Below are 21733 nucleotides of genomic sequence, written 5' to 3'. Positions count from 1 at the left end.
AGCCATTTGCAATTAACTTTTTCACCTGAGTTATCTCCTAGGAAATAATTTTCAACATCTCTTTAAACTAACTTTGTAGGCATTTTATAATTGAAAAAGTACCCCAAAATTGGTGGAAAAGCACTATTACTTTTATTTTGAGTATTTTCTTGCTTGCCGGTGGCTTAAAAGACATTTTATGACAATTTGTGAAAATATCACCTAGGAGAAAAGTCAGGATAAAAAGTTGATTGTATATGGCCCATATGCAATTAACTTTTTATCCTGACTTTTCTCCTAGGTGATATTTTCATAATTGGTTAGTTAAATGCCTTTTAAGCCCCCAGCAAGCAAGTAAACACTCAAAATAATTTCTATAGGACCTTTTCATCTACTTTTTGGTGCTTTTTCAATTGCAAAGTGGTAACAAATTACTTTAAAGAGAAGATGAAAAAATTATCTCCTAGGAGAAAACTCAGGAGAAAAAGTGAATTGCATATGGCCCGAGTTGTATTTGTGGCTACATCTGTTATGGGTGTGAAGATCACGATTGCCATACTTGTTTTATGACCCTTGTGAGATGGGCCCCAAGGCCATCAAGGGAAGCAAGGGAAGGTGTGTGAACATTAGGGGGCTCCATCAACGTTCCACTGGGGGTGTGTGGGGGACTCATGAATTGTAGTTACTCCACTGTCTCTGCTGTATATAATGGAAAGTTTAATACTTTTTTTTAATGTTCAGACAGAGCAAAACTGTTAAGCTACATATGCTTAAAGAGAACCCGTGACCAAGAATTAAACTTTATCCCAATCAGTAGCTGATACCCCCTTTCCCATGAGAAATCTATTCCTTTTCATAAACAGACCACCAGGGGGCTCTATATGACTGATATTGTAGTGAAACCCCTCCCACAAGAAACTGAGGACTATGGTCCTGGCAGTTTCCTGTCTGTGAACCTTGTTGCATTGTGGGAAATAGCTGTTTACAGCTGTTTCCAACTGCCAAAAAAAGCAAGCAGCATCTACATTACCTGCCAGCAGTAAAAATGTCATCATGTGATAAATGTCAGAATTTAAATCAGGGATTTAAAATATTTTACAATGGGCAAACACTGACTAAATCATTTATACATAATTATTGTAAAAATGAAGCACTTTTTTATTACATTATTTTCGCTGGAGTTCCTCTTAAACACATAAGAAATTAAGGACAATGGTTTCCCACTCACCTCTGTATTGTACTCTGTTTTATTCTGTAGGTTGTCACGTATTGGGCTAACAGACCTGGCTTGCTCTTATTTAGGGTCTGCAGTAAGCAATAATCAATCCTTAAGAATACTAAACCTGGATAATAACAATATGGAAGGCCCCCTCTTCTGTGACCTCATGATGGCCCTGTCCAGTCCAACCTGCAAACTAGAGGAGTTACAGTAAGTATAGCAGATGAATATGGTATGACATTAGAGTCATTTTTTCGTACATTTGACCAAATGGAAATGCAATGCTGCTGAACTGAATCTACACAAATTTAATATTTAAATAAACTGCATGTAAATTTCATATTAAAGCAAACCTTTGCATTTGTAGTCCTAATTCTAAATAAGATTGTCCTGGAATCCCATAGACTTATTTTGTTTTAAAGGGGGTTGTACCCATAACTCTGCGTGTTTCAATTTGCCTCACTAAGAAGGGTGTGTGGGACAGTCTATGTTTAAAATTCGAATGTTTATTCTGTTCCGATACAGACAAATCTTAAACTTTTCATCTGTTCCCAATGCTCCCAAACACGTTTTACTCAGGCACACATGAGTTTTACAACTTATTTATCATTGAGAGCACAGTTCCAACATAAGCAGAACTGCAGAGAAATTTACTAAATTGTCAGTAAACTTAAAATGCTGTACTTTGAAGTTCTCTGTACTTTGTTAGGAGTACAGTTGCCATGATGACACTATGCAGAAATTGTAAAAGATTTGTGAATTCACATCCCGATGCCATTTACTGTTGCCGAAGCCACCGTAAGCCCAACGCTGCTCCCCCTGCCCTCCTACGTTCACCACCTGTCCTCCTCCGCACCTCCTCCTCCGCCTCCTGCATAGATAAAAGCATCAGCTCACCTATCCAGTGTTGAGCGCAAAGCCGCAGACCTCTCTCTTACTCCTTTGTTCCCCAGTAAAAGCCGCTCGTTAGGGAAACAGAGGAGTACTCCACTCTACTCTGTGAGTCTGTGGCTCTAGGCTCCATGCTAGATAGGTGAGCCGATGCTTTTATTTATGAGAGGGGGGTGGGCAGAGGATGCAGGGTGGGAAGTGATGAACAGAGGGATGGTGCACAGGAGCAGGGGGGCTACCTATACTGAAGGCCCCTGTACCTTGCTAGCTATACTGAAGGCACCTATACCTACCTACCTATACTGAAGGCACCTTTCCCACCTGCTTTTCTTTGATCAGTCTGTTCCTTTCTTCCAGTTTGCAGAGCACAAGGCTGAGTGACAGCTCCTGTCCCTACCTGGCATCGGCCATAAGGAATAACACATCTCTGAAGACACTGGACATATCTTTCAATGATCTGATCGGTCCTCACTTTGGTGACCTGATGGAAGCTCTGTCCAGTCCAACATGCACAGTAGAGAACTTGCTGTAAGTGAATCATCAGTATACAGAACTGTAGAGGTTGTAGGGCTGAGGTGAATATCCAGAATTAATTACTTTTAGTCTTTTATTTTGAGCAAATATTTTTTAGTAAATAGGGTAACATTTTCTAAACATAATACCTAATCCAGTTAATTATTAAAATTAGTACTTCTACTCCTACTACCATTTCCGTTTTAGGGGTTGCGGAGACGGGTCGCCACCCGGAGGGGTAGGAAGCGCGGCCTATGCAGAGAGAGGAGAGCTAGTAGTAAGTGACTCACTGTCCGGCAACGGATCTGTCTTCCACTTCGGCGTCCTTATTACCACAGCTGTTGACTGATGCTGCTATAACTTTTGGAGACCAGGAGGCCTAAAATGAAAGACAGATCCCTTGTGTCTCTCCCATTGCTGGATGGCGAGTCACATGCTTCTAACTCCGCTGTGCTCTCTGCATGATGGAGGGCTCTGGTTGCCTAACACCTAGAGTCATATCTGGCTACCTATACTGGTGGGAAGAAATCTGTAACTGGCTAGAGCTAATACTGGGACACCTCTGGCTACCTATTCTTGAGGGGGGGGGGGGGCTACATCTGGCTACTTATTCTGCATGGAGGGTACATCTGGCTACGTACACTGGGGGGGCTACATCTGGATACCTATCCTCGAGGGGGCTGCATCTGGCTAACTAATATTGGGGGCTCCTCTACCTCTGTCTATCAATAATGTGGGTCCAGGATGGCAACCTATAATGGGGGAGGGGGAGCTACATCTTGCTACCTAATACTGTAGGGCTCCTCTCGCTACCTATACAGGGTATCACAGCTGGCTACTTATACTGTGGGTGTCCTCTGTTGACCCGACATCTTGCAGCATGTGGGCAGCACGGTGGCGTAGTGGTTAGCGATCTCGCCTTGCAGCGCTGGGTCCAACCGATTAAAATGTGACTAAAATGATCGAGCATGCACTTGGTGGCACCGAATTTCATCCGATTTGAGTGTAATAATCTAATTGGATGTTCGATCAACCACCAAGTCACCTGATGTATGGCCACTTTAAGGAAAGCTAATTCATGAGAAAACTGCATAAGGAGATATAAGTAATGAATAAGTTCAGATAAGGGCCCATATGCAATTCACTTTTTCTCCTGACTTTTCTCCTAAGAGGTAATTTTTCATCTTCGATTTAAAATAACTTTTTAGCACTTTGCAATGGAAAAGGTACAAACAAGTAGGTGGAAAGTACTATCAAAAGTATTTTTAGTATTTGCTTGCTGGTGGTTTAAAAGGCATTTTATTTACAAGTTGTGAAAATATCACCTAGAAGAAAACTCAGGTGACAAAGTGAATTGCATATGGGCCAAGGAGAGATTAATCATGCGTATGGTCAGACAGAAGTGATAACTCATTGATTATTCAGTATGGTGAGATAATACATTAGATACGTTTTGGGAATCAACCCCTTTTTCACCAGCATCGGATATCAGGTCCCATATGCAATTCACTTTTTCTCCAGAGTTTTCTCCTAGGTGATATTTTTAAACCTGTCAATAAATTGCCTTTTAAGCCACCAGCAAGCAAGAAAATACTCAAAATAAGTTTGATAGTACTTTTTCACCTACTTTTTGGTACTTTTTTAGTTGAAAAGTGCTGGAAAGTTATTTTAAATCAAAGATGAAAAATTATCTCCAAGGAGAAAACTCGGGTGAAAAAGTGAATTGCATATGGCCCCAGGTGCCTACTTGGCAGCCTTTTTGTGAATTGGACTTCTGAATAGTGTCTACAGCTTGTACCCGCAACCTAGAAGACTTGTGATTGAACAATAAAGAGTGAAATTGTTCCTTTAAAACAGGGGTGTCAAACTCAATCAGAGAAGGGGCCGAAATCTAAAACCCAGCCTAAATCGCGGGCCGAATGGTTTACTGAACAGTCATAAACTGACAATGTTAACCAGAAATGTGAATTTAAAATGAGTGGAACAATCTTTTTCCTTAACAGGGTTGTCAAATCAACTCACATGCTATCAAGCAAAACAGTAATATTGGTATCAAGCAAAACAGTAATATTGGAATGTACCTGAAATGTTCATTGTTTTGTTTTTTGGCTAGATGTCTGACACCATTGGCTGGGTACAGATGGCAGCTTCTGCTGTGTATTTGTATGCCCGCACTGTAGGCCAGGAACTGGCAGCTTCTGCTGTGTATTTTTATGCCCGCACTGTAGGCCAGGAACTGGCAGCTTCTGCTGTGTATTTTGATGCCCGCACACTGACACTCTCCCCTCTGCTCTGCCACCCGCACAACCACCTACTTGCTCACCCTTTGATGCCCGCACAGTCACTCTGCTCTGCCACCCGCACAACCACCTTCTTCTTCCTCACCCTTTGATGCCCGCACACTGACACTCTCCCCTCTGCTCTACAACCCACACAAACACCTTCTTCTTCCTTACCCTTTGATGCCCGCACACTGACACTCTCCCCTCTGCTCTGCCACCCGCACAAACACCTTCTTCTTCCTCACCCTTTGATGCCCGCACACTGACCCTCTCCCCTCTGCTCTGCCACCCGCACAACCACCTTCTTCTTCCTCACCCTTTGATGCCCGCACACTGACACTCTCCCCTCTGCTCTACAACCCACACAAACACCTTCTTCTTCCTTACCCTTTGATGCCCGCACACTGACACTCTCCCCTCTGCTCTGCCACCCGCACAAACACCTTCTTCTTCCTCACCCTTTGATGCCCGCACACTGACCCTCTCCCCTCTGCTCTGCCACCCGCACAAACACCTTCTTCTTCCTCACCCTTTGATGCCCGCACATTGACACTCTCCCCTCTGCTCTGCCACCCGCACAAACACCTTCTTCTTCCTCACCCGTGCAGCCACATCGGATGTCGGGCTATAGGTCACGCCTTCCGAATCTCGCGCGACTGGATATCTGCGCGTGCGAGAGATCACAAGCCACCGCGCGTCATCCTGCTGGAACGCAGCACGTGCAGTGATGACAGCGCGATGTGGGCCAAATTGCGCGGCGGCGCTGTGTTATGTTTACTGCGCGGTTTGGGCCAAATTGCGTGGCGGCGATGCGTAGTCAGGACAGCACGGTGCGGGCCACATTGCAAGGCCTCGCGGGCCGGATTTGGCCCGCGGGCCTTGTGTTTGACACCTGTGCTTTAAAACCACACAGTCCAGCCATCACCTGCTGTCACCTCATGCCATGACTCCACTGCTTGGCTCCCAGTTTCACAGCAAATGTTTGGCAACTGTTGATGGGAGAGAGAAGAACGTGCTACTGATGGCAATGGTCCTCAATGGTATGACTAGGAATTTCTGTATGTTTATGAGATACTGACTGTTACCTGCCTAACCTCTCTGTCCTCTGCCAGGCTGCAGAGTATTTTGCTGAGAGATGAGCATCTCCCATTGCTGATGCCGCTGAGTAGTAACAAGAACCTCACTCGTCTACAGCTGTGTTACAACGATATCACAAGTGCCGGAATCAGATACATCAAGGATCTCATACTGCAGTCCCCAAGCCTTATTGAATTCATGTACGTACAACAAAAGACTAACAATCAGTTTTTATTATTGGTTTTCATTGCTAATTTACTTAGTGCTGATGTATGTTGCAGTGCTTTGAAGAGAACATTGTACCAAAGAGAGAGAGAGAGAGAGAGTCACACACACACACTACATGCTGTTCATAGCTGTTGTGTGGCTATAGAGCTATGATATTAGGTGCACATTATAAACTGTCCCCATAACCACCACCACCCCCTCCAGGGCCAGATTTAGGCCATTGCCTAGGATGCCACAGGAGCAAGTGCACCAAAGCAGCAGGTTAAACTGGTGCAGTGTTTGCAAGCTTGAAAATGCTGCAATGCAGGGAGATCAAGCAAGCGCCTGACTGTGGTGCTAGCTGCCTGTGCAGCAGCCACCTTGCTCTCTGTGCACGTTTGCATTGTGGCCAGCCGCTATGGACTTGGGCAGCATTGGAGACAGAGGGGAAGAGGAAGCTTCTGCACTGGAGATGAGAGGAGAAATGAGTGACACTGAAGGCTGCTGCGGTGTGATGGCTACCTATACTGAAGGGGAGGTGGGAAAAGGAGGGATTAAGGGAGTCATCTGGATACCTATACTGGAGGGAAAGAGGGGAGGGGTCATGTGGCTACCTATACTGGGGGGGTCATCAGGCTACCTATACTAGAGGGAGGGGGGGGGGTAATTTGGCTACCTATACTGGAGGGAAGTGGGAGGCGTCATCTCGCTACCTATACCAAAGGGGGGCAGCTGGTGACAGTGGCCTTGGGTGGTAAAGAGTACAAATCTGGCCCTGACCCCCTCCACACATCCACTGCATGGTGTGAATAATATTTGCATGATGCAGATTTTCTAAGGATAGCTGTTGTATGAGAGGGCTGTAAGCATAGGAAAAGGAATAGTTTGGAAATGTTCACCTTAACCACTTGCCGACGGCACGCTTATACCGTGCGTCGGCAAAGTGGCAGCTGCAGGACCAGCGACGCAGTATTGCGTCGCCAGCTGCAGCCTAATTAATCAGGAAGCAGCCGCTCGTACGAGCGGCTGCTTCCTGTCAATTCACGGCGGGGGGCTCCGTGAATAGCCTGCGGGCCGCCGATGGCGGCTCGCAGGCTAAATGTAAACACAAGCGGAAATAATCCGCTTTGTTTACATTTGTACGGCGCTGCTGCGCAGCAGCGCCGTAAGGCAGATCGGCGATCCCTCGGCCAATCAGCGGCCGGGGATCGCCGCCATGTGACAGGGGACGTCCTGTCACTGGCTGCACAGGACGGATAGCGTCCTGTGCAGCCCAGATCTCCCGGGGGTGGCAGGTAGGAGAGGGAGGGGGAGGATTTCGCCGCGGAGGGGGGCTTTGAGGTGCCCCCCCCGCAAAATGCCAGCCAGGAGGAGCGATCAGACCCCCCCTGCACATCATCCCCCTAGTGGGGAAAAAAGGGGGGCGATCTGATCGCTCTGAGTGCCCTTTGATCTGTGCTGGGGGCTGCAGAGCCCACCCAGCACAGATCACCTAAAACAGCGCTGGTCCTTAAGGGGGGGTAAAGGGTGGGTCCTCAAGTGGTTAATTCAGAACACATACAGAGATTGTCATTACCACTTCAGCACCAATAAAGAGCTAGGTGGAAGAACTGGAGGAGGGTTTCATATATGCCCTCCGGTCCAGGCCCCTGGTGCGGTCACAACCTCTGCACTCTGTATTGCTATATACCACTGCTTGTTACCTTGTTGAAGGTAATGGAAGCAGCCCGCATATAACCAAGATAAGGGCCTGTGTGCAGCCTCTACACAAATACTATCCCTGGAGCAAAATTTAGCAGCCCAAAACTGAAAGGCATGAGGGCATCACCATTAGACCAACCTATTAAGGCTGGTTCAGATGGACGTCTGTGTGGCATCGCGTTTGGGGGTGTTGCGGCGGCTGCGCGTTCAGGTTTTCAGTAGCCTTTGCGTCGCATTCCGATGCGGTCATGTTTTTTCTTCCCCTAGGGGGACATTAGCTGTCACGGTTGGCCGCCCCCTGGAAGCTACATGTCGCTTCCAGGGGCAGCTCGAACGCTAGCGAAAATCGGGATCAGAACGCCACGATCGTGCAAACACGCGCAAAAGCTCGGTGTAAACGATCCCATTCACTTGAATGGGAGAGTTTAACGCGACGTTCCGAACGATTGCGGTAAAAGCTCTGCTAGCGTCCGTCTGAACCAGCCCTTACAGTGTGAGGTGAAAAAATAGTACAACTTATTATCAGTTTGTTTATTTCGCATTTTCTACAAACATAAGCCTGACCCCAGCTTCGATATGCTACAAAAGTGAAAAACAAACAAACAACAAAAATCTAAGTAAACACTGCAAAAAAAAGTAAACACTGCAAATGTTCAGGCGGAAGAAGTAAGATGAAATCTCACTTTCTATTTATTTATTTAAGTATTTATATAGCACTGACATATTACGCAGTGCTGTACAGAGTATATTGTCTTGTCACTAACTGTCTCTCAGATGGGCTCACAATCTAGTCCCACTTGTGTCTAAAAGGTGAACATACACACCATATGATTTTTTTCTTTCTTCCTTTAGATGTTTTAAGTGCAATCAATTTTCTTGGTTGATTGTAGTGTTTGAAAAAAAAAATAGAACAATCCACCAAACACTATTCATTTTTTTTTCTAAAAATTACCGGTAATCAGAATTTTCCACAATGAACTAGGTGACTAGCACTTCTCTTCTTCTTTCTCTTATATCTTTTTCTTGCCGTTGATATTTCTTCTCCTCTGGAGTTTTCTCATCTTTCCTTATGTTAAGGTGATAATATTGCCTCCCAAGTTGGCCTCATATACATTAGCATGGTGTCAGGATCTACAGCTATTGAGGCCCTTGGAAGACTATGTAGGTTTGATATCTACTTTACTCTTTATGCTACGGTTCCTAGATGTACAGTCCAGCCCCCTCTTATATTAGGGTTCATATTTTTTATTCTGATTGGATGTCATGTTATACTACAGAATGATATGTATTATATTTGTGACTGTATTTTCTATGCTTTTGGAACAAAACAAAAAAAAAAGAATTGTCCACAATAAACAATAAATCAAGTGACCAAAACAATTCTGGAAATCCAATTGAATTTTCTTGATCGCAAAAAAAAATTACATTCATGTGTTTCTATGAAACCAATCTTTTTCATCAAAAAGGCAGGAAACTAGAATATTTTGGATGAAATGTGTATGGTGACGTTTAGGGGGTCATCTCCATTCTTCCACTCATAATATTTTCCAGACTGCACCCAGAGGCGTATCCACAGACGTGCAGACGTGGCTAATGCCCTGGGCGCCGCCTCCTTCCAGCTAATAGGGGGGCGCAATTCCCTCTTCCTCCTTCCTGTGCTGTGTGTTGATGCCACTCATGCTGTGTAAATAGCAGGTGAATGTATCACAGTGAGGGGATGGAGCATTACAGCTAAAAGCTCCCCCTTGCCTTCAGCTGAGTAACAGTGTTACTAGAGGTCCTGCAGGCTGCAGCCATCACCCCTGCCTGAGCACGGAAGATCAGTGATGGCTGCTCAGGGCTTCTAGACTAGGGAATGCTGCAGCTCCGCTCCGTATTGTCTGCTTTCCCTCCCTGCTCAACTCCTGGGGACAGATTACATTCTTGCAGCTTTTTCCCCACCACGGATGATGCAGAAAAGTTCAGTGACAGGCAGATCTGCATCTCTCCCCTTCTACAGCTGCTCTACAATCGCTTGGCTCTGTCTTCCTGCTTCTCTGAACAGACCCAGCCGGACGATTACAGAGTGGCTGCAGGAAGGGGAGAGATGCCGATCTGCCTGTCTCAGAACTTATGTGCTACAGGTGGTGGGGCAATGAGTGCTGGAACACTGTACCCACCCACCCCAAACAGATACTACCACCCACCCCAGCCAGATTCTGCCACCCACCCCAGCCAGATTCTGCCATCCAGCAGCCAGATGCTGCCACCCACCCCAGCCAGATTCTGTCACCCACCTGCCCCAGCCAGCAGCCAGATGCTGTCACCCACCCCAGCCAGATTCTGCCAACCAGCAGCCAGATGCTGCCACCCACCCCAGCCAGATTCTGCCATCCAGCAGCCAGATGCTGCCACCCACCCCAGCCAGATACTGCCACCCACCTGTCCCAGCTAGCAGCCAGATGCTGCCACCCACCCCAGCCAGATTCTACCACCCACCCACCCTCAGCAGCCAGATGCTGTCACCAACCCTAGCCAGATTCTGCCATCCAGCAGCCAGATGCTGCCACCCACCCCAGCCAGATTCTGCCACCCACCTGCCCAAGCCAGCAGCCAGATGCTGCCACCCACCCCAGCCAGATTCTGCCACCCACCTGCCCCAGCCAGCAGCCAGATGCTGCCACCCACCCCAGCCAGATTCTGCCACCCAGCAGCCAGATGCTGCCACCCACCCCAGCCAGAGTCTGTCACCCAGCAGCCAGATGCTGCCACCCACCTGCCCCAGCCAGCATCCAGATGCTGCCACCCACCCCAGCCAGATTCTGCCACCCACCCTCCCCAGCCAGCAGCCAGATGCTGCCACCCACCCCAGCCAGATGCTTCCACCCACCCTCCCCAGCCAGCAGCCAGATGCTGCTACCCACCCCAGCCAGATTCTGCCACCCGTCTGCCCCAGCCAGCAGCCAGATGCTGCCGCCCACCCCAGCTAGATACTATAACCCACCCGCCCCAGCCAGCAGCCAGATGCTGCCACCCACCCACCCCAGCCTGCAGCCAGATGCTGTCATCACCCAAAACCCACCTCAGCCAGATGCTGCCACCCCAGCAATCAGCCAGATGCTGCCACCCACCCCAGCCAGATTCTGACACCCACCTACCCCAGCATAAAGCCAGATGCTGCCACCCACCCCAGCATGCAGCCAGAGTCTATAATCACCCGAAACCCACCCCAGCCAGATGCTGCCACCCCAGCAAGCAGCCAGATGCTGCCACCCATCCCAGCAAGCAGCCAGATTATTTATTTAAATTTGAGGCACATGGCTACTTAAATCTAATATATCGGGGACCATGGCTACTCAATTTATGTTACAGGGGCATTTTAAACTAGTATTGGGGGGGGCGCAAATTCAGTGTTTGCCATAGGTGCCTTATTACCCAGATACGCCTCTGCACCCAGTCTAATCCTTTTGGCCTAGGCTCCTCTTTATCTGTCACTCAAGATCGTAAAAAGTACAGTAGAGTCCCAGTTATTTGGAACTCAGCTAACCAGCAGACTCAACCAACCAGCTCAAATCGCCGGCATCTAGTGCTCACAATGGTGAAAGCCAACTTTTTATGCTGGCTGTGGGCTCTGCTGTGCTTAAAAACTGGGTTCCATGGCTCCTCCGAGGTTGATATACTTTCAAGTACTGTATTTTAACATTTAATGCATGGTACGTACAGTATTAGAGTGGGGTAGAGTACTGTATTAGCTAGGCCTATTTTTTAACATTGAGTCTCAAGCAACCAGAAACCACACTTATCCGGCATCAGCCTATTTCCATAACCAAGATTCTACTGTTCATAGGTTAACCAAAAATCTTTGTTGTTTTCCTAGCAGGGCTTGAGGGAGGGGGTGTTGCCCATGCTGTCACCCACCCTCCCTCGCACAGTTTTTATTGGGCAGGCTGTCCCGCCCTCTTCTTCTATCAGGGGATTTGGAGAGGGGGCACAGCAGCTTCCAGGGATGCTTATGAGCAGGTTGTCAGTCATCTGACTACTAGAGAGACTCAATCTGAATCCTGCAGAATTTAGATTTTTTTTCACCTTTTCACTAATACTGTAATTATCTACTGGGGTGGAGGCATAAGAAACATTAGATAATCTTTTTAACTCAGTTATTACTCATTTTTTTCTTCCTTCCAGCATGATTCTTAGGAACGGACTGCCTAATGATGACAGAACAGCTCTGTTTGAACTAAAAGCTCAGAAACCAGGCCTGCGGGTGCATATAGGAATGTACTAACTAGACCAAGGACCCTCCGGGACATAGTATTCCAGCAGCACAGCAAGAAGAGATCAGCTGTGTTTCTTGCTGCAAAAGGCATGTTTCCCAGCACATGCATGAGAAGGGGAGGCAATATCTTTTCAGACAGCATGGTGAAAAAATCTCGCAATTGGGCCTCAAATGTAGCCATGAGAATTCTGATTACACATTTACACACACATACTCACCAAAAAGCAAACAAGCTGAAACTCACGTCTTCCCTCCAATCATCAGCAAGGGGAGGGCTAGGTGATGCGACCATCATGCCTCCTCCAAGAGGTCACTCTGTGAATCCAGTCCACTTGGTGACATAGCAGCCCACCTCCAAAAACTGACAGAAACCAAGCTCCAGCAAAATGTTATTTCTGGAAATTTTGGAGGCCCAGGTGAGTGGGAGGGCAACATAATTTAGTTGGGAGGAGAGAGGGTAGAGAAATATTTTTAAAGTGTAGGGGTCCTCATCAAAGTGTAACTGGGTCCTCATTTATATCAAGTTGTCAAGTGATCAGGACCAAGCAAATCTAAATAAGAAGAGGCTACACATAACACATCCTGATGTGTTTTATGGCCAATGGCTGACTTCCTCAGAGGACCTGTAAGTTAACAAGGTAGCACTGCTAAGAATTCTGAGAGCCCCGAAGCAATATTAACTCCTAAATGGGCAAAGCAGTTAATTTGGATGTCCAGCTCATTCGTTAACTCAGGCGCCACCATAGACTGCAATGTAAGATCGCTGAACTCAGCTGTGGTGCAGGTTAGTGTTGGGCGAACACCTAGATGTTCGGGTTCGCGAACGTTCGCCGAACATCGCCGCGATGTTCGGGTGTTCGCGCCGAACTCCGAACATAATGGAAGTCAATAGGGACCCGAACTTTCATGCTTTGTAAAGCTTCCTTACATGCTACATACCCCAAATTTGCAAGGTATGTGCACCTTGGGAGTGGGTACAAGAGAAAAAAATTTGGAAAAGAGCTTATAGTTTTTGAGAAAATTGATTGTAAAGTTTCAAAGGAAAAACTGTCTTTTAAATGTGGAAAATGTCATGTTTCTTTGCAGACACAGAGTGGCAGTAAACAGAATGCTATATAGTGTGGCTGAGCGAGGTACACAGAGTGGCAGTAAACACAATGCTATATAGTGTGGCTGAGCGAGCGGTGTACTACTATTCCCAGCAGACACAAAGTGGCAGTAAACAGAATGCTATATAGTGCTGGGTGAGCGAGGTACACAGAGTGGCAGTAAACACAATGCTATATAGTGTGGCTGAGCGAGCGGTGTACTACTATTCCCAGCAGACACAGAGTGGCAGTAAACAGAATGCTATATAGTGTGGCTGAGCGAGGTACACAGAGTGGCAGTAAACACAATGCTATATAGTGTGGCTGAGCGAGTGGTGTACTACTATTCCCAGCAAACACAAAGTGGCAGTAAACACAATGCTATATAGTGTGGCTGAGCGAGGTACACAGAGTGGCAGTAAACAGAATGCTATATAGTGTGGCTGAGCGAGCGGTGTACTACTATTCCCAGCAGACACAGAGTGGCAGTAAACAGAATGCTATATAGTGTGGCTGAGCGAGGTACACAGAGTGGCAGTAAACAGAATGCTATATAGTGTGGCTGAGCGAGCAGTGTACTACTATTCCCAGCAGACACAGAGTGGCAGTAAACAGAATGCTATATAGTGTGGCTGAGCGAGGTACACAGAGTGGCAGTAAACAGAATGCTATATAGTGTGGCTGAGCGAGGTACACAGAGTGGCAGTAAACACAATGCTATATAGTGTGGCTGAGCGAGCGGTGTACTACTATTCCCAGCAGACACAGAGTGGCAGTAAACAGAATGCTATATAGTGTGGCTGAGCGAGGTACACAGAGTGGCAGTAAACAGAATGCTATATAGTGTGGCTGAGCGAGCAGTGTACTACTATTCCCAGCAGACACAGAGTGGCAGTAAACAGAATGCTATATAGTGTGGCTGAGCGAGGTACACAGAGTGGCAGTAAACAGAATGCTATATAGTGTGGCTGAGCGAGCGGTGTACTACTATTCCCAGCAGACACAGAACAGTAAACAGAATGCTATATAGTGTGGCTGAGCGAGGTACACAGAGTGGCAGTAAACAGAATGCTATATAGTGTGGCTGAGCGAGCGGTGTACTACTATTCCCAGCAGCGACACAATGGGCTCGATTCACAAAGCGGTGATAACCCAGTTAAAGACTTTAGGCGTGATAACCATTTTTATCATGCCTAAACTCAGTTTAGGCATGATAAGTTTAGGCATGCTAAGTTTAGGCATGATAAGTTTAGGTGTGATAAGTTTAGGCATGCTAAGTTTAGATAAGTTTATTACGCGCGCAAAGTCCCGCACGCAAAGCAGCGCCATTAAACTCTATGCAAAGTGCACCAGACTTTGCTAGCGCAAAACTTTTGATCAGCTGTGCACTGCGGTGCTAACCCAGTTGGTGCTTAAACTTATCACGCCTAAAAACTTATCACACCTAAACTTATCATGCCTAAACTTATCACACCTAAACTTATCACACCTAAACTTATCATGCCTAAACAGAGTTTAGGCGTGATAAACGGCTTTTCACCACGGTGCTAACTGTTAGCACCGCTTTGTGAATCAGGCCCAATGACTGGGGGGACCCTGGCTAGCGTGGCTGGAGCGCGAACTACCCTGCCTGCCTACCCAAAGCTAAACCCACAGACAAATAGCGGAGATATGATGTGGTTCGGGTATTTATTTACCCGAACCACGTGACAGTTCGGCCATCAGAGCGCGTTCGGGTCCGAACCACGTGACCCGTTCGGCCAATCACAGCGCTAGCCGAACGTTCGGGGAACGTTCGGCCATGCGCTCTTAGTTCGGCCATGTGGCCGAACGGTTTGGCCGAACACCATCAGGTGAAGTTATTTGACCAGCTCCGTTCCTTCCAAAGATGAGCAAATAGATATTGCACATGCGCAAGTCTGCGCTCATGCATTGCACAGTACAGATGTGCTCATCTTCAGAAGCACTTGGGGACATTAGTGCTTTCGGATCTTCACGAGGAGTTCCAGAGAGCAGTGTTAAGTGCCCTTCACTCTCCTCCCTCCCACCACTCAGATAGCATCATTAGATTGCCTTTGCCTCCCTCAGGAAGAAGCATGAGGTGGCCATTGTTTACCCCCCCCCAGGTAACAGCATTAGGATACCTTTGTCCACCCCCCCCCCCCCCCCCCTCCAATACACCTCAGAGTGTTCTCAATTGTCTGGCCAATGGGCTGCCTTCTTCTCTGTTCAGTTTATTTCTGGATCTATGCTCATTGGCACCCTTCTCCATTCCCCTTAGGTATGTACGTACTTACATAACATGTCATAGACACCGCAGGGATGGAGACGGAAGGACACTGAAGGAAGAACGGGGTAGAGCACAAGCCGGTCAAGGAGAATGCTCCACTGCGTGTAATCTGCAACAAATCGTATAGTAAGGAGGGAGGGGGCCCATACAGCCTGCTCTGGGGCGGTGAACAAATATCCAGTTTGCCCCTACGGAAACGCCGGCCCTGGCTGCTATAGATCTCTGCTGCTGGTTGTGTGCCGTCGCCTTAAAAGCTAACTTTTTTTTTTTTAGTTAATCAAACCTTCCATTAGAAAATGTATTGTGTCGTTTCCTTTGCAGTTGATATCATGCAACTTTAAAAATTGATAACGAGAATGTAAATGGTAAATAAATAAAATGGATGAGTCTTCTTATTGTGGCTTTTTTGTTTTTTGTTAGCACATAGAGAACTCAGATCTTCATGGAGGTAGGGGGCCCCTTTCTCAGGCTTTCATGTCATCAGACTGCTTGTTTTCTTCCATGGAATCACTGAGCAGAGAGAGAACATTGGGGAGTTCCTTCACTCCTACGCTTGGTATGCCAGGAATGTTCTCAGCAGAAACCATCAAACAATGAGGAGGTCAGACACAAAGGACACACTTCCTTGAGAACTCTTTCACTGTTAACAGTGTGCTATTGTCAGAACAGAAATAAGACAACCACACTGTAAATATAAGACTGTATTGCCCCATGTTCTAAACACAGCAAATTGGCATGAAGTCAATAAAGTCTGAGGTGGAGGATAGGGCTGAGAGGGAAGGGATAGCAAAGGGAAAGTCTACCAAAAAATGTATGTTTAAAATACAGTACTGGAGTAATTATGTTTATAGCGACCCTAAAGCTATAGAGATATGGAGGATGCAATATTACAGTATTTCCTGCGGTGAACCTTGAGTCAAAAAGCACATACTTACCTAAGAATAGGGAAGCCTGTGGATCCTGTAGAGGCTCTGGTTTCCTCCTCGCCACTGCCACCACTTCGCTGGGACCCTTTGGAAGATTCAGGCCATGCTCCTCTACATGCAGGAGCGCAACCATGCTGCAGCCATGCGAGCACAGCCGCACCTGCGCAGTAGCACAAAAGTGGGTGAGGCTTACTGTACAGGCATGACTGTACTCATGCAGGTGCAGTATGGCCGTACTTGTGCATGAAGAGGAGTGCGGCCCAGTTCCTCAATCCGACAAGCTCATCTTGGATTTATTAGGGGGGTCTGCAAATGTCAACGGAGGTCTAGAGGACGGTGTAAGAAGCCTCTACAGGATACCGAGGCCTTCTTCTTCTTAGGAGAGTATGTGTATTTTGACCTGAGGTTCATGAACACTAAACAGCGTGATGGTTAGCACTCTCGCCTCACAGCATTAAAGCCTTGGGTTCAGTTCCTGGCCTGGACAAAATCTACATGGTGTTTGTATGTACTTCCCACCTTTGCTTGGGCTTTCTCCAGGAACTCTTGTTTCCTCCAACATCCCACAAATATAATCATAAGTTACCAAATTAACTAACCAATGAGCAAGTTGAGCTAATGCATTTTTGAGCCTGAGGTACATCCTTTGTTTCCCTACATTCTCTTTTAAAACATATAGGGAATGAGCTGAATTTTGGGTAGAATGGGCCTGCATGGAGTAAATGTAGCAGGGATGTCAAATTCCAAAATTCCTTAGTTCCTTAGTTATTCCAGAGTCATCCGATGACTTGAGCCTGCAATGAAAAGCCTTTCTAGACACTGGGGTTGGTCAGGGTGGCCAGTGTGTGCTTCTTGCATTTGTGTACATTGCTCACAATGAAAGGGAATGAGAGGACAAACACAGGGAAATTGGCTTATGAATAAGTGAAAAGAGGAGTGCTGTTTAAACATTACAACCTTAATTTAAATATTACAACATCAGTGTGTCAGTAGAATGCTTTACATTCAGTATTGCGGAAAGGAAATCCCAGTGAATACTTGCATTCCCGCACACACACAGATGTAAGGAGTATTGTAAGACGTATAGCAACACATGACAGCCCAGCCGGTCACTTGTTTGAGTGGTGTATATACCAGTACTCATGTCCAGCTGTAGATTTAGAATTTAGGCTCATGACACTGGAAAATGACAAGGATCATACTGAGATCATAATCATGTTTGCAGAAAACACCTGCTTGTGCAGTAGAAGCAGAGCAGGATCATCCACCAGGCAATCTAGGCAGGTTCCTTGGGCCTAGTGGGTGTCAAGTTGCCCACCTTAGCTTACTAAAAGGACCACAAAGGGGCACCAAATCTACTACCTTGCTACCTACCTAAGTGTGTCTGTCTCACTACCGAAATAACTGTACAGGTAATAAAATGTCTATCACACGTTGCCCATTAGGCTTGACCACTATGTACATAAATAAAGTTGATTAAACTTTTCCCTATTTAGCAGTTTATGTAAAGTGAACAAACTGTATAAGGGATTTGCTTACAACCTGTTGGTGGTCAGAGACACCATTCAGAGTTGTTTGTACAGAAAAAATACTGATAGCTTGTCAGCTAGGTAAATGATCCTGTAGGGGTCTTTGCTGATCCCCCCCAGATATCTTTATCATGGGGTGTAGCTATCCCACATCATCATCACCATCAGTATATGTACAAACATCTGGGGTTCCACACACAACTGTTGGTGTATGGCCAGCCAACTGACAGTGTAAAACGAAGGCTTATAAAATGCAGCCTATCTCATGTATTGATTACACCATAATCGTGATCCCCATAGGGGATAGAAATGCCTTCATAGAAGGAAGCTGGGTGAATTAGTAGCCACCATTAGGGTGCATGAGCCGTGCAAATAGTTAAATGCCCAGAAGTGTAACTCAACAATTGTTTCACCTCCTCAAACAGAGGCGTCGTCAGGAGTGTATAGTACACAGCACAAACAATATTTACATTATATACATTCAAAACCCTCCACCCAACCAGCAGAGATTCCCCCAACAACACGCTCAGGTTAGAGCTGATTGTGTCAGAATGCGGAAGGCTTAAATAGCGCTGATCCACTCCGCCCTTTTAGGTGGGTGCCTCCCCTCCTGTATATGTCTATCCTCGTTTCTCCCTCACCTTCATTTCAATGTATGTCGGCGCGCTGTCTTGGCCAATACTCTATCCCATCTCCGCATCCACGCTATGCCCATCACTGGTCTGTGACGTCTGTTCCTGTGACGTCACATCCGCCGGCTACAATCCCCGCTGATAGGCTGGTAGGGAGAGGTTGGGCAGCATGATTCACCTAGGTTGCTATAGCAACCTGTAAATAATGTGCGGAGCATTTGTTTACTATTCATCCTCACAAGGAAACCACTGTTTACATCATCTTGTGGACTAATTAGAAAACGTATGGCCAGACCATATAACGCATCCATAGCATCGTCCTAATGTACCATTGGTAGCTAATTTTAGCGCTTCATTAGGACGTATCTGCATAGATGCTTTGCGCTGTGTATATGTGGTGTATGTCCATGTATGCGGTCACTGTTCCTGGACCTTTCATTCTCTAGATCCTAGGGCACAATTGACAGGGACAAATAGAAAGGGAGGGACAAATAGAGAGACAAGAGGGGGATCATAGGGGGGGGGAGGTGGGACGTACATGTCCGCAGACCAAAATGATGGCATTTGTGTCTGTTTAGAAACAGAAAACAGGGTGCCTCAACCCATATTATACAATAAGTTTAATCAAACCTAAAAACAAGAGGGTTTATCATGAGGGACTGCATAGACAATTCAGATAAAGCCTTTTACAGAGAACTCCTCATTGAGGCCCCTAGGGGCCACACAATCAAAACGATAAATCCATGCCAATTCCAACTGTAATAGTTTTTTATCAAGGTCACCTCCTCTTTTGCCTTGTTTCCATTGCTGAACCCCCCAAAACGATATACCTAATGGGTTCAAAACATGGTGTTCATTCATGTGTTTGGCAATTGAGGTGTCTCTTTTATGTTTTATGTCGCCCAAGTGTTCCAGCACCCTATCTTTCAAGGCTCTTGTCGTCTTTCCTACATATAAAAGATCGCATTCACATGTTGCTGCATACACTAAACCCTGTGTATTGCAATTTATAAAGGACTTGATTGTAAAAGTCCTATTCACGGTTCTCACCCAAAACTCTTTCTTTTTTGCTACATTTGGGCAGGCTTTGCAGTGACCACATTTAAAACAGCCATTCGGCTTTGGTGGAAGCCAATTTAAATGCGTCTTTTCATCTTTCTTTCTAGAGAAGGTGCTATGGACCAAAATGTCTTTTAAATTCTCAGTACGCTTATATGTGATAGACGGTTTTACTGATAGATGTTTGGTCAGCTCCTTGTCCTGATGCAGGACTGGCCAATACTTTTCCATTATTTCATAGATTTGGTGCGACTGTTTAGAAAAAGAGCCTATGAGTCTGACTTTGGATGTTTCTTTTGGCCCTGGAAATCGTTTTTTGTCCTTGAGGGTGTCCTCTCTCCTACTGCCCTTTGCTCTCATATAGGCCCTCTCAATTACCTTTTCTGGAAAACCCCTTTGCTCAAATCTATTTTTCAGAAGAATGCTCTCCTCTTCAAAACTCTCCTCTGTGGAACAATTTCTTTTTGCCCTTAAGAATTGGCCAACTGGGATGCCTGCCTTTAAAGATCTAGGGTGGGCGCTCTCCCAATGGAGTAAGGAATTAGTTGCTGTTTCCTTCCTAAAAAATTTTGTATTAAGAGCCCCATCTGTATTTTTTGTAATTTCCAGATCTAAAAATGCAATTTTCCTGGCATCGATTTCATATGTAAAGTGCATTCCTATGGCGTTGGTGTTTAGAAGTTCCACAAAACTGACAAAGAGATCTTTGGGCCCCTCCCACAACAATAGTACGTCGTCAATAAATCTCCCCCAAAAGGAGATGTGGGATGTGAAAAATAGAAGGTCCTCATTGAAAACACATGTGTCCTCCCAGCAGCCCAGGAACAGATTAGCATATGAGGGGGCACATGCCGTCCCCATAGCACTGCCCCTGAGCTGGTGGTACCACCTGTCATCAAACATGAATGTATTGTGGGTGAGGATAAAGTTGAGGGCCTTCAGGAGGAATTCAGAGTGGGCATTAAGATGTACGCCTCTAGATCTGAGAAAATACTGGACTGCCTGGATGCCAAGATCATGTCTGATGTTACTATATAGTGCCTCTACATCCAGGCTTGCCAGTAAAGTCGTCTCAGATACCTGTAAATCCTGTAGTCTCACCAGTACATCCTTTGTATCGCGTAGATATGATGGCAAAGACTCCACAAAGGGTCTCAGAAAGGAATCTACATATTGGCTGAGGGTGTCAGTCAAATTCCCTCTGCCTGACACAATCGGTCTACCAGGGGGATCAGTCTTGTGCTTATGTATCTTTGGTAATGTGTAGAAAACTATTACAGTTGGAATTGACATGGATTTATCGTTTTGATTGTGTGGCCCCTAGGGGCCTCAATGAGGAGTTCTCTGTAAAAGGCTTTATCTGAATTGTCTATGCAGTCCCTCATGATAAACCCTCTTGTTTTTAGGTTTGATTAAACTTATTGTATAATATGGGTTGAGGCACCCTGTTTTCTGTTTCTAAACAGACACAAATGCCATCATTTTGGTCTGCGGACATGTACGTCCCACCTCCCCCCCCCCCCTATGATCCCCCTCTTGTCTCTCTATTTGTCCCTCCCTTTCTATTTGTCCCTGTCAATTGTGCCCTAGGATCTAGAGAATGAAAGGTCCAGGAACAGTGACCGCATACATGGACATACACCACGTATACACAGCGCAAAGCATCTATGCAGATACGTCCTAATGAAGCGCTAAAATTAGCTACCAATGGTACATTAGGACGATGCTATGGATGCGTTATATGGTCTGGCCATACGTTTTCTAATTAGTCCACAAGATGATGTAAACAGTGGTTTCCTTGTGAGGATGAATAGTAAACAAATGCTCCGCACATTATTTACAGGTTGCTATAGCAACCTAGGTGAATCACGCTGCCCAACCTCTCCCTACCAGCCTATCAGCGGGGATTGTAGCCGGCGGATGTGACGTCACAGGAACAGACGTCACAGCACCAGTGATGGGCATAGCGTGGATGCGGAGATGGGATAGAGTATTGGCCAAGACAGCGCGCCGACATACATTGAAATGAAGGTGAGGGAGAAACGAGGATAGACATATACAGGAGGGGAGGCACCCACCTAAAAG

At 46.2% G+C, this 21733-nt stretch overlaps 1 protein-coding gene across 1 annotated transcript in view; it reads left to right on the top strand.

Moving 5' to 3' along the window:
• The window catches only part of LOC137533496 (uncharacterized), a 132460-nt gene extending 116580 nt beyond the window's left edge, over positions 1-15880 (top strand). Inside the window, exons 18-21 of the mRNA XM_068254874.1 lie at positions 1238-1408; positions 2447-2617; positions 5997-6161; positions 15494-15880. Of these exons, the coding sequence (XP_068110975.1) occupies positions 1238-1408; positions 2447-2617; positions 5997-6161; positions 15494-15629 (643 nt within the window). The 3' untranslated portion in view covers positions 15630-15880. The remainder of the gene's footprint in view (positions 1-1237; positions 1409-2446; positions 2618-5996; positions 6162-15493) is intronic.
• The last annotated feature ends 5853 nt before the right edge of the window (positions 15881-21733 follow it).

This window comes from Hyperolius riggenbachi, chromosome 9 (assembly GCF_040937935.1).
Source record: "Hyperolius riggenbachi isolate aHypRig1 chromosome 9, aHypRig1.pri, whole genome shotgun sequence".
Lineage (NCBI taxonomy): Eukaryota > Metazoa > Chordata > Amphibia > Anura > Hyperoliidae > Hyperolius > Hyperolius riggenbachi.
The sequence above is the reverse complement of the archived record's forward strand: the minus strand, read 5'-3'. Positions and strand labels throughout refer to the sequence as shown.